The sequence below is a fragment of the Falco punctatus genome (genome assembly GCF_963210335.1).
Source record: "Falco punctatus genome assembly, contig: scaffold_27, whole genome shotgun sequence".
Classification (NCBI taxonomy): Eukaryota; Metazoa; Chordata; class Aves; order Falconiformes; family Falconidae; genus Falco; species Falco punctatus.
In genome coordinates, this window is record NW_027660117.1 from 1,144,417 (window position 1) to 1,156,907 (window position 12,491).

The 12,491-nt window shown below is 41.2% G+C and overlaps 1 protein-coding gene across 1 annotated transcript; it reads right to left on the minus strand.

The window, feature by feature from the left end:
- Positions 1 to 6,375: 6,375 nt before the first annotated feature.
- On the minus strand, positions 6,376 to 9,201 carry LOC308057942 (protein NYNRIN-like). Its single transcript, XM_080411954.1, has 2 exons — positions 7,522 to 9,201; positions 6,376 to 6,571 (listed from the first exon to the last, which is right to left on the minus strand). The coding sequence occupies exon 1, from the start codon at positions 8,746 to 8,748 to the stop codon at positions 7,741 to 7,743; it is 1,008 nt and encodes a 335-aa protein (XP_080268080.1). The 5' UTR covers positions 8,749 to 9,201; the 3' UTR covers positions 6,376 to 6,571; positions 7,522 to 7,740.
- Positions 9,202 to 12,491: the final 3,290 nt, after the last annotated feature.

A 12,491-nucleotide genomic window follows, 5' to 3' on the forward strand; every position in this document is an offset into this window, starting at 1 on the left:
AGAGAGCTAGGAGAGGAAACTGGAGAATATTTTGACCTAACAAGAGATGAGAGAACAGCTAGGTATTGTGAAGGAGAATAGGAAAGATAAACATGGTTATCTAGTGTTTAATAGGTGTCTGCACGCTTGTAGAGATACATAGCTGTGTAACGGCATAAATGATTCCTGCCCTGAGCATGGTGGAGCACACAGCTGCGGTTTGTGTCCGGGCTCAGAGATGTAAATAGGGGCTTCTAGGGGCTTCTCTGTTATGGTAAAAGTGTTTCTCTTTGCATAAAAAAAGAGGGAACTGAAGGGAATGACCCCAGAGGTATGTTCAGAGAAGGCATGCTATGTTTCGAACTTTTTGACTGAACCAGTTCTTGTTTGGTGTGCCCTTCCACCTATGTATAATGTTAATCCAAAAGAAGACGATACTGTTTGTAAGAAACTATGGACTAGGATATTGTTTATTAAGATTTATGTTAAGCATAATGTAAAGACTAGGCGCCAGATATCCAGGATGCCTCTTGTGAAAAATAAGATAACCGCCAGATGTCCAGGATGCTGCTTGTAAAAGAGAAGATAACCGCCAGACAGAAACAAGACAGACGACCCCATATAAAGATATAGGAGTAAGGGGTTAACACCTCCACTACATGCTGCTTGTAAAAGAGAAGATAACCGCCAGACAGAAACAAGACAGACAACCCCATATAAAGATATATGAGTAAGGGGTTAACACCTCCACTACTTCATAAACACGAAAGTAAAAAGTATAAAAAAGGACTGTTTAAACTGCTCAGGGCGGCAGTTGGCGGAGCGCAGACTCCCCTGCCGTCCAGCGCTGTCTTTGCTCATATTCTACTTGCTATAATTAATAAAATTTTAATTGGATTATGATCAATTGTGGTCTCAATTTATAACAATTTCTGGTGCCGTGACTCGGATAAGGAACAGTGGGCTTTGGTCCTCCGGGGGGGCGCCCCGCGGCATTTCGCGGCCCCGCGACCAACAGCTTACTCCAACCTTACCGACGAACCTAAATTCTAGAATAATGAGCAAAGGAGAAACCGGTAAAATCCCATAAAAATTCTGTGCACGGGAGTCTGGACGAAGACGCAGGACGCGTAAGTATATTGCGAATTTGTTCGCAAGGTTTGCCGTTCGGGCGGGATTGGGTTTCCTGGAATATAACGAATGAGAGGTTCGATATACTGAACCAAGCGAGTGCGGACTCTTAAGTACTGCGTCTCCCATCTCCCGCGAGGGACTGGGCCAGGAACAAGGGGAGCGAGTGAGTGTATGTTTGTGGATATTCCAGAAGATGGGGGCGAAGGGCAGCAAGCCTTCGACTCCCATGGGAAGGGTACCCACTGTACCTAAGAATACCCCTCTGGCATATATCTTGGACAATTGGAGATATTTCCCTGGAACCCTAGGGAAAGATAAGCAGAAAGTGATAGAATATTGTACTAAGATATGGGGAGGGAAGAAGATTTCAAAAAATGTCTTTTGGCCAGTCTATGGGTCAGAAGAAGATTGGGTAAGACAGCAATTAAACCTCTGGGTTAATAATAAAAAAACCCCTTAACCCGGAGGAGAGTCAATATGTGGAGCTGTGGCTAAAAAACCGGGAGCTAGACTTTACCCGCTGAATGAAATAAAAAAACTAAACAAAAGAAAAAGAAGGGAGAGTTAGACGAAACCCTTCTAACCCCCCCTCCTTACATTCCTCCTCCTGCTCCTGCAGAGGTCCCCAGAGCGCCCATTCCCCCACCAGAGTCGGAACAAGGGTCTCTCCCCCTCTTCCTAGACGCGTAACTGGAAGTCAAAAAGGGGCAGCTCAAATATACCCCCTAAGAGAAAAGCCCATGGGGGGACCTCAACCTGTGATCGGATATATTTCTGTGCCTCTAAATTCGGCTGACCTACGAGATTTTAAAAGGACCGAGATGGGAAACTTAATTGAGGACCCACTCGGAGTGGCAGAAAGATTAGATCAATTTCTGGGACCAAACCTTTATACTTGGGATAAGATGCAATCTATCCTTTGTCAATTATTTACTACCGAGGAAACCCAGGGACCCCAAGCAGATATTAAATGGCCACTCCAAAGACCTAATTGGGATAATCAGGATCCGGCGCATAGAACTCATATGCAGGACCTGAGAACTATAGTAATTCAGGGGATTAGAGAAGCAGTACCCTAATTGTTACTGTGATTTTGGCTATATTTTTTATAATAATAGTGAGCTCTTGGTGTTGCTGTAGAAAGATACCTGTGTGTTGCATTTTGTAAGTAGTAATTCTGTAAGTGATAAGTGTGTTCTGTGAGTGTAAGCTGGAATGTGGAGAAAAGTGGCCTTTTAATTAATAATTACAAGGTTATTAATAATTGTTATATTCTAAAGACCCCGGCCCACAATTTTTGGAAGAATCTGCACAAGCGTGAAAGACTGATAAGCTAATTAGCATACGAAGCGAGGGTAGGCGGGTTCAGGTAATGAATATGTATAGGCGTTAATGGAATATTCATTGTTTCAAGCTTATTTGCTGCAGTGTTGCTTATTTTGGTTACCGGATTTATGGAATGTGGAATTTGACTTTGATAATTGTTACTGTGATTTTGGCTATATTTTTGATAATAATAGTGAGCTCTTGGTGTTGTTGTAAAAAGATACCTGTGTGTTGCATTTTGTAAGTAGAAATTCTGTAAGTGATAAGTGTGTTCTGTGAGTGTAAGCTGGAAAAATGGGAAGAAAACAGAGTGGTGGGATTTTAAAGAAAAGCCCGTTAGGATGTGTTTTGAGTCACTGGAGGGATATTGGAGGATCCGCTGGTGGAAATGTGAATAGAAAAACATTGATAAAATATTGTAAAATGGTGGCCGCTTTATAAGTTGGAATGTGGAGAAAAGTGGCCTTTTAATTAATAATTACAAGGTTATTAATAATTGTTATACTCATTTATGCTGGAAATGTGAGAACATTTCTGTATTCAGTATATTACAAATGTTGGTATGTGGTTATTGTCTTGAACATCCGAGGGGTGAATGTGAACCTCTGTATGTTTTAAAGTGTATATGGTGTAAAGAATTATTATATGTATGGTGGCGACAAGAAATTGAATGCCCTGACTGTAAGGTTTGGACGCCTTGGGATAAGAGAGAGAGCTATGTAATGTGTTATAAATTGAGACCACAATTGATCATAATCCAATTAAAATTTTATTAATTATAGCAAGTAGAATATGAGCAAAGACAGCGCTGGACGGCAGGGGAGTCTGCGCTCCGCCAGCTGCCGCCCTGAGCAGTTTAAACAGTCCGTTTTTATACTTTACTTTCGTGTTCATGAAGTAGTGGAGGTGTTAACCCCTTACTCATATATCTTTATATGGGGTCTTCTGTCTTGTTTCTGTCTGGCGGTTATCTTCTCTTTTACAAGCAGCATCCTGGATGTAGTGGAGGTGTTAACCCCTTACTCCTATATCTTTATATGGGGTCGTCTGTCTTGTTTCTGTCTGGCGGTTATCTTCTCTTTTACAAGCAACATCTGGCGGTTATCTTATTTTTCACAAGAGGCATTCTGGATATCTGGCGCCTAGTCTTTACATTATGCTTAACATAAATCTTAATAAACAATATCTTAGTCCATAGTTTCTTACAATCCCCCCTTTTTCTTTTTATCCTATTATTGTTTATTAGACACTACTTTCATTCTCGGCACTGCAAATAAACCTTTTTCCACAATCCCAACATTTATCATAACACTCACAAGGTAATACCTCACAATTACAATAGGCACAATTTTCACGTGGCATAACACATTCGCAACAATCTTCATCCTCATTAATAGATACACTCTTATATTTTCCCTAGACTTCATAGTTAAAATAAGCAATTTAGCTATGTCAAATCGTTCTCTAATAAAGTGTAAAATATAGCGTAATATACAAGGCCCAAATATAAGTCCCAGAATCAATATAATAAGCGGTCCTGCTAAAGCAGACAACAAAGTAGTTAGCCAAGGTGAAACATTAAACCAGTTTTCATACCATGACCTGCTCACCTCACGATCTTTCTTACGTTGATCTAACCTTTTCCGGAGTTCAGACATGGTGTCCTGGACTACTCCCGTATGGTCAGCAAAAGAACAACATTCTTCATTAAGAGCTACACATAACCCTCCTTCCTTTAAAAACAATAGATCTAATCCTCTTCTATTTTGCAGCACTACTTCTGATAAAGACTTTACTGAAGTGGCTAAATTTTGGATAGATTGTTCTATTTTTGCTAAATCCTCATCTACAGCCATCTGCAAACTTTGTAATTCCTGACCTTTTACTAGGGAGGCTATGCCTGTACCTGCTCCAACTCCGCCCGCTATCAGCAGTGTAGCTAGGGTTACCACTGTAATTGGCTCTCGTTTTTGTCTATTCAGGACTCCTTCAAAGTGGCATAACACCTCCTCAGAGGTGTGATAGATCAGACGAGGAACAATAATCACCTGTACACAAAACTGAGATTGATTAAACACGTTTAGGGATAGGCAAGGCGTTACTCCGATGTCTGAACAAACCCATTTAGCTCCTGGTGTTGGGATAGCCCATTTGTCATTTTGATTCTTATGTTTCTTTATGTTAACTTTAGTGATTGTTTGATTACACAAAGACTGATATTTTTCGGGCACTGTACCTATACATTTTCCTTGACCTGTTACTAATTGAATAGTAATTCCTTGCGTATGGTTCTTCTGGTCATCCCATGGACATTCTTGTGGGTTTGAACCACTAGACCATTGAATCCTATCTGGTATTCCGATTGCCTCAAAATATGGTGGTCTAACATTGTAACATAACCAGCATTCCTTAGTTAAATTTGGTTTGCTTTCATTAAGGGTACGATAAGAGGCTTGCATTAAATCCCATAAGGGGTCTTTGGATTCTGACACTCCTGAATCCCTAACTAAAGAGGACTCAGTCACTGTGTCATTAGTTGTTCTATCTGTTACTGATAGGGAATTTGGACGAGTGGTTGTAACACTTGTGGGGACAATCTTTTTCTTAGGAAAAGTGGGTGAATTCAATACTTTATTCGGCCCAACAGGGAGTGAATCATGTGGTATTTTAATTTTTCTTATGAGAAAATGCCCTCCCCAATCTTTAGGAATTCCTGCATAGACACGTATTCCCCATGTTCGTCCTACCAACCATTCGTCTTCTAGGGGATGCAATACTTGAAATTTGATGTGAGTACAGACTTTCTTGTTACGTGGAGCTACATAATCCACGTCACGCAGACCTGTAAGATCTACACCTGTTTGTTCAGGTACACATCCGTTAGGAGTCCAGGTTGCTTTTATATATTTATCAGGAGCCTTTACTGTCCAGCCCGAGGCTATTGTCTCACATCCCCAATAACCACAATAATAGTGTCCGGGATAATGACAGTAAGGCTGTCCAGAGGCCGGGCATAAATAAAATGGAGGTCCTTTTTCACAAGGTATTGGTACTAAATCACAAAGTTTCACTACGAATTCAGGTGGCCCTGGGTTGCTAAAAGTGGCTATTGTTTTCGTTCCTTCCCAAGATATTAGTTCCCACTTAAATGGTTCATGTGGGTTTCCCCCTTTTGCTTTGGTTATTATCAATAACAAAACTAACAGTATACCAGGAAAAAAGGTGTCTATCAATTTTGCCAATTTAGGTATATTTTTACCAGTCCTGGGGAAGTTCGGCCATTGTTGCTTTAGTGTCCCATTGTTCTGGTTCTTTTCTCCACAGTTTGTTCCTCCTCTGCCTTGCCCGTCGACTCGGTTGCTTCGAGCCACGGGGTGTATCATCTTCACGGCAGCAAGGGAATTCTTCAGGAGAACAGCTGCTTCAGGCTGTCTGCCTGTTTATATAGGCTTCCCACTTTGCAGCTTTTAACTAATGGGGCAAAGCAAAACACGGTTTGTACTTCCCTTCTGCATTTTATAGCCAAGATTTCAGCTATAAAGGGGAACTGGTTGGAGTGGTAACAATAATATTGAGGGTTTATTCCTTTAGCAAAAATTTCCCACCACTCTTGGGATTCCCGAATAATTTTTTTTTTTTTTTTTTTTTTTTTAGACTCTAATTGTTTTAGTCTCCACTTAGTGAGAGCTCTTTGAATTTTTTCCAACACTGTGTGCAAACTCCTGCCGGAGAGTATCCGAATTCACAGTGTGTCCACCATTTACCCTGGCATACCTTACATTTAAAATAAGCAAATGGATAACAATTGCAGTTCAAATTATTACACCTAATTCGTATATCCAAAATGCATATATCATGTGGCTCCATGAGCTTAGCAATTACACTTCTTACATTTCCATATATAATAGATAAAAAGCGAGATAACTATAGCAAATATAAACAACAATACACACTTTATACCAAAAGGTAATGCGTCAAAATAATCAAGTAAAATCTCTATCATAACTTTATCTTCTCAATGTTATCTTGGTGTCACCTGGTGTACTAATTACTTTCCAGTGGGGTCTCGTCACTGGGCCTTTAATGCGACTGGCATGAGTCCATCCACGCTCAGCAGTCCGGACAGCTGTTTCTGTTGTAAGTAAAACAAGATAAGGTCCCTCCCAATTGGGTTTTAGGGTTTCTTCTTTCCACGTTTTAACCAATACCCAGTCCCCAGGTTTAAGATTATGAATTTTTAAGTCCAACGGGGGTCGTTGCACAATCAGTCCGCGTTCCCAAAGCTTGTTACGATGTTCTGCTAATTGTAAAACATATTCATTAATCACACGATCACGAATTAAAATATTTGTTTGTGGGCTTTCAATTCTATAGGGCATTCCATACACCATTTCGAATGCTGATATTCCCACATCCGCTCGGGGTCTAGTTCTGAGAATTAATAGTGCCATGGGTAGGCACTTAATCCATGATAATTTGGTTTCTATCATTAATTTAGTTAGAATAGTTTTGATTTCCCCATTCATCCTTTCAACTTTTCCCGAACTTTGTGGATGCCATGGCGTATGGTATTCCCACTTAATACCCAAGCTTTCTGTTAGATCTTTAACAATTTTTGACACAAAGTGTTTTCCTCTGTCTGAGTCGATTACCTCAGGTACTCCATATCGAGGTATAATGTGTTCAAGTAACACTTTAGTAACTTGGTTAGCTGTTGTCCTGGAGGTAGAAAAAGCCTCAACATAATGGGTTAAATGATCTACCAGTACTAAGAGATATTTGTAACGCCCTACCCTAGGTAATTCAGTAAAATCCACCTGCATGTGTGAAAAGGGTCTGTATGCTGGGGAACGTCCTCCAAGAGGTTATGCCTCATGTTGTTTCGGTTTACTTTTTGACAGGTCTCACAGGCTGCTGTAACTGCTTTTGCTACATTATATACACCTATACAGGCAAACAGTTGATTAAAATGATCAACTAACGCCTGGGTTCCCCAGTGTGTTTTACTGTGTATTTTTGAAAATATTTCGAGTGCTATACCCTTTGGTAAAACTTCTCTCCCATCTGGCAATATATACTTACCATCCTGTTCCTTAGCTCCCATTTGTTCTAGTTTTTCCTTTTCTGCAGACTCAAACCTCAAATTTTTACTAACAGGTATTTGTTGTATAGTTAAAATCGTACTATAATTGCCTGCCACTCGTTTTGCTTCTGTATCAGCTGCATTATTTCCCCTAACTTGGTAACTTGTACCTCGCTGGTGTCCCTTTATATGTACAACTGCTATTTTATTTGGCATTTTTAATGCCGCAGAACTCGCCGAATTAATTCTGGGTGTATCAGTTCTTTTCCCTGTGAGTTAACGAATCCTCTTTCCTCCCATATTTTCCCAAAAGTGTGTACTACTCCGTACGCATAGCGTGAGTCTGTATATATAGTTCCATCCTTTCCCTTCAGTGACTCTAATGCTTTCCACAATGCATACAGCTCACAGGCTTGAGCCGACCAGCTGGCACTTAGGGGGCCCGATTCTATTGTCTTAAATTCTCCTTTCTCTGATTTAATGATGGCATATCCAGACAATCGTTTACCTTCCACTATTCGTGATGACCCATCTATAAATAGTACTTCTCCACATTGTAGTTCTTCTTCTTCTAAGTCTGGTCTAATGCGTGTCTGTTGTTCAATTGTTTGAAGACAATTATGTACTAACTCAGTACTTTCCCCTGGGTATAAAAATTCTGCAGGGTTAACCGCTTTGATAGTCCTTAGGGATAGTTTTGGAGATTCTATGAGTATTCCCTCATACTTTAGCAGTCGGCTATCTGTAAGCCATTTTTCTGCTTTTTGTTGAAGCACCCCCCTTATATTATGAGGTGCATATAGGACAACTTCTCCATTAAAGGTAATACGATTCGTTTCTTCAAGTAATAAGGCAGCAGCAACAATAATTTGTAAACAACTCGGCCAACCCCTGCTCACAGGGTCTAACAGCTTTGATAAGTATGCCACCGGTTTCTTTTGTCCTGCCCATTTCTGAGTTAATACTCCGAATGCCGTTCCTTCATGTATGTTAACGAATAAATGGAATGGCCGCTTTAAATCTGGGAGGCTTAAAACCGGTGCTTGACTTAGCTCCCTTTTGAGACTGGCAAACTGCTCTTTATCCTGAGGGGTCCACTTGGGTATTTTGTCTTTAGACAGTTGTTCATATAAGAATTTAACTTTAAAGCTGTAGTTTTCTATCCATTGCCTACAATACCCAAATAGCCCTAATGCCTGCCGAATTTGCCTCTTAGTGACAGGCATAGGTAATTCCAGAATTCCTTTAATGCGCTCTGGATCTAATATCTTCTTGCCGTTAAACAAATAATGCCCCAAATATTTCACTTTTTCCTCCACAAATTGTAACTTTTCTTGCGATACCCGTAGGCCCTTTTGTGCAAGAAAATTTAGGAGTCGAATGCTTTCTTTTCTTACATCCTCCTTATTATTTCCTGCTATAAGCAGATCATCTACATACTGTAACAGCACGTTTCCCGTTTGTACCTGGTATTCTTTTAAGAGCTCTTCCAGGGCCTGTCCAAACAGATTAGGGGACTCAGTGAACCCTTGGGGGAGCACGGTCCACCTTAATTGCTGTCTACGGCCTGTCTCTATGTCTTCCCATTCAAAGGCAAAATAATCACGGCATTCTTCTGCCAGTGGACAGGCCCAAAAGGCATCCTTTAAATCAGCCACACTATACCAGGATTTATGGGGTCCTAGCTTACTTCGTAGGGTGTATGGATTTGCTACTACAGGGAACCGGGTGATAGTTCTTTTGTTTATTTCCCTTAAATCATGTACGAGCCGATAGTTCCCATTTGGTTTCTTTACAGGCAGAATGGGAGTGTTAAAGGGTGACATACAAGGCTCTAAGATTCCGTGTGCTAACAATCGATCAATTTCTGGTTTTAATCCCCTCCGTCCTTCTAGGGATATGGGATATTGCTTTACCCTCACAGGTATGTGGGGTTCGGAAATTTGGATTTTAATCGGTGGGATTTCCAGTCTACTAATTGTGTCCGGAGAGTACCAGACATCAGGGTTAATTTGTTTTTGATCATCCACTGTCAAAGGATAAGCAGATACTGTTAGCTCTTGATTTTTTACTTTAATTTCTAATTGCAATTCAACAATTAAATCTCGTCCTAACAGATTAAATTCTGCTTCAGGGACGAGCAAGAGTTCACCCATTCCAAATTTATTTTCAGTTTCGAATACCACATTTTTGATTTTGTTTACTTTAAAGGGTTCTCCTTTTGTCCCAATTACTTGTACTTTTTCAGGGGAAACTTTACATCCCTCAGGTATTTGCTTAATAGTTGATTTCTCAGCTCCAGTGTCTACTAAAAAGGTGAACTCTTGTTTATGGGGTCCTATTTTTAATTTTATCAAGGGCTCATGATGACTCCGGTCCCCTAAAATATAAAGCCCCTGACTCTCCTATTCCGTTTTCAATATTTCCTCATCCCTGATCCTTTCTCTGCAATTCTTTTTTATATGTCCCTTCTTTCCACAGTAGAAACAATATCTCTGTTCCTTTTTTACTATTACGTTCCCTTGTTTCGTTCCAGCAGATCTGTGTTCACCAGTTCGCCCTTTGTGATCCTCTCTGACTGCTGCTACTATCATTTTTATTTGTCGCTTGCTGCTCTCTTCTTCCCGCCTTACGTAGACTTTCTGAGCTTCCCTCAATAATTCATCCAACCCTCTATTCTGCCAGTCTTCTAACTTTTCAATCTTCTTTCTGATATCTTCCCATGATTTTGCCACAAACTGAGTTTTGAGGAGTGCTTGCCCTAAAGGGTCGTCTGGATTTACCCCAGAGTACAGCTGAAGGGCTTTCCTCAGTCGTTCCAGCCACTCAGTGGGGCTCTCATCTTTCTTTTGCATTTCATTAAATGCTTTATTGATATTTTGGCCATGGGGTACTGCTTCTCTAATCCCCTGAATTACTATAGTTCTCAGGTCCTGCATATGAGTTCTATGCACCGGATCCTGGTTATCCCAATTAGGTTTTTGAAGTGGCCATTTAATATCTGCTTGGGGTCCCTGGGCATGCTGAGCATCCCACAGTCTCATTCCTGCTCGTCTAATCATATCTCTTTCCTCAGTAGTAAATAATTGACCAAGGATAGATTGCATCTCATCCCAAGTATAAAGATTTGGTCCCAAAAATTGATTTAATCTTTCTGCCACTCCGAGTGGGTCCTCAATTAAGTTTCCCATCTCGGTCCTTTTAAAATCTCGTAGGTCAGCCGAATTTAGAGGCACAGAAATATATCCGATCACAGGTTGAGGTCCCCCCATGGGCATTTCCCTTAGGGGGTACATCTGAGCTGCCCCTTTTTGACTTCCAGTTACGCGTCTAGGAAGAGGGGGAGAGACCCTTGTTCTGACTCTGGTGGGGGAATGGGCGCTCTGGGGACCTCTGCAGGAGCAGGAGGAGGAATGTAAGGAGGGGGGGTTAGAAGGGTTTCGTCTAACTCTCCCTTCTTTTTCTTTTGTTTAGTTTTTATTTCATTCAGCGGGTAAAGTCTAGCTCCCGGTCTTTCTAGCCACACCTCCGCATATTGACTCTCCTCCGGGTTAAGGGGTTTTTTATTATTAACCCAGAGGTTTAATTGCTGTCTTATCCAATCTTCTTCTGACCCATAGACTGGCCAAAAGACATTTTTAGAAATCTTCTTCCCTCCCCATATCTTAGTACAATATTCTATCATTTTCTGCTTATCTTTCCCTAGGGTTCCAGGGAAATATCTCCAATTGTCTAAGATATATGCCAGAGGGGTATTCTTAGGTACAGTGGGTACCCTTCCCATGGGAGTCGAAGGCTTGCTGCCCTTCGCCCCCATCTTCTGGAATATCCACAAACACACACTCACTCGCTCCCCTTGTTCCTGGCCCAGTCCCTCGCGGGAGATGGGAAACGCAGTACTTAAGAGTCCACACTCGCTTGGTTCAGTATATCGAACCTCTCACTCGTTATATTCCAGGAAACCCAATCCCGCCCGAACGGCAAAACCCGCGAACAAATTCGCAATATACTTACGCGTCCTGCGTCTTCGTCCGGACTCCCGTGCACAGAATTTTTATGGGATTTTACCGGTTTCTCCTTTGCTCATTATTCTAGAATTTAGGTTCGTCGGTAAGGTTGGAGTAAGCTGTTGGTCGCGGGGCCGCGAAATGTCGCGGGGCGCCTCCCCGGAGGACCAAAGCCCACTGTTCCTTATCCGAGTCACGGCACCAGAAATTGTTATAAATTGAGACCACAATTGATCATAATCCAATTAAAATTTTATTAATTATAGCAAGTAGAATATGAGCAAAGACAGCGCTGGACGGCAGGGGAGTCTGCGCTCCGCCAACTGCCGCCCTGAGCAGTTTAAACAGTCCTTTTTTATACTTTACTTTCGTGTTCATGAAGTAGTGGAGGTGTTAACCCCTTACTCATATATCTTTATATGGGGTCTTCTGTCTTGTTTCTGTCTGGCGGTTATCTTCTCTTTTACAAGCAGCATCCTGGATGTAGTGGAGGTGTTAACCCCTTACTCATATATCTTTATATGGGGTCGTCAGTCTTGTTTCTGTCTGGCGGTTATCTTCTCTTTTACAAGCAACATCTGGCGGTTATCTTATTTTTCACAAGAGGCATTCTGGATATCTGGCGCCTAGTCTTTACATTATGCTTAACATAAATCTTAATAAACAATATCTTAGTCCATAGTTTCTTACATAATGTATGCTGGTATGTTTTTCACTCTGAGGAATCACCCAGAGTGGCAAAAGAGTGTGGTATTAACCTAGCTCCACAAGATCCCTTAATATTAGCAATGGAAAAGGATCAGAGGGGAGGTTGTGGTTCCTTCTATGGAGCAACCAAAATGAAACACGTTGTAAGATAAAAAAACTTGTGCTAATGTATGTAAGATCTGAAGCCGGGGGGGGGGGTGTGTGGGGTGTGGAGAGTAAAAAAACCCTGTGAAAGTGTTAAAGTATTGGGGTGA

Excerpts from the sequence above, each read along its gene's own strand:
- LOC308057942 (XM_080411954.1), bottom strand. The coding sequence starts at position 8,748 with ATGCCTGTCACTAAGAGGCAAATTCGGCAGGCATTAGGGCTATTTGGG.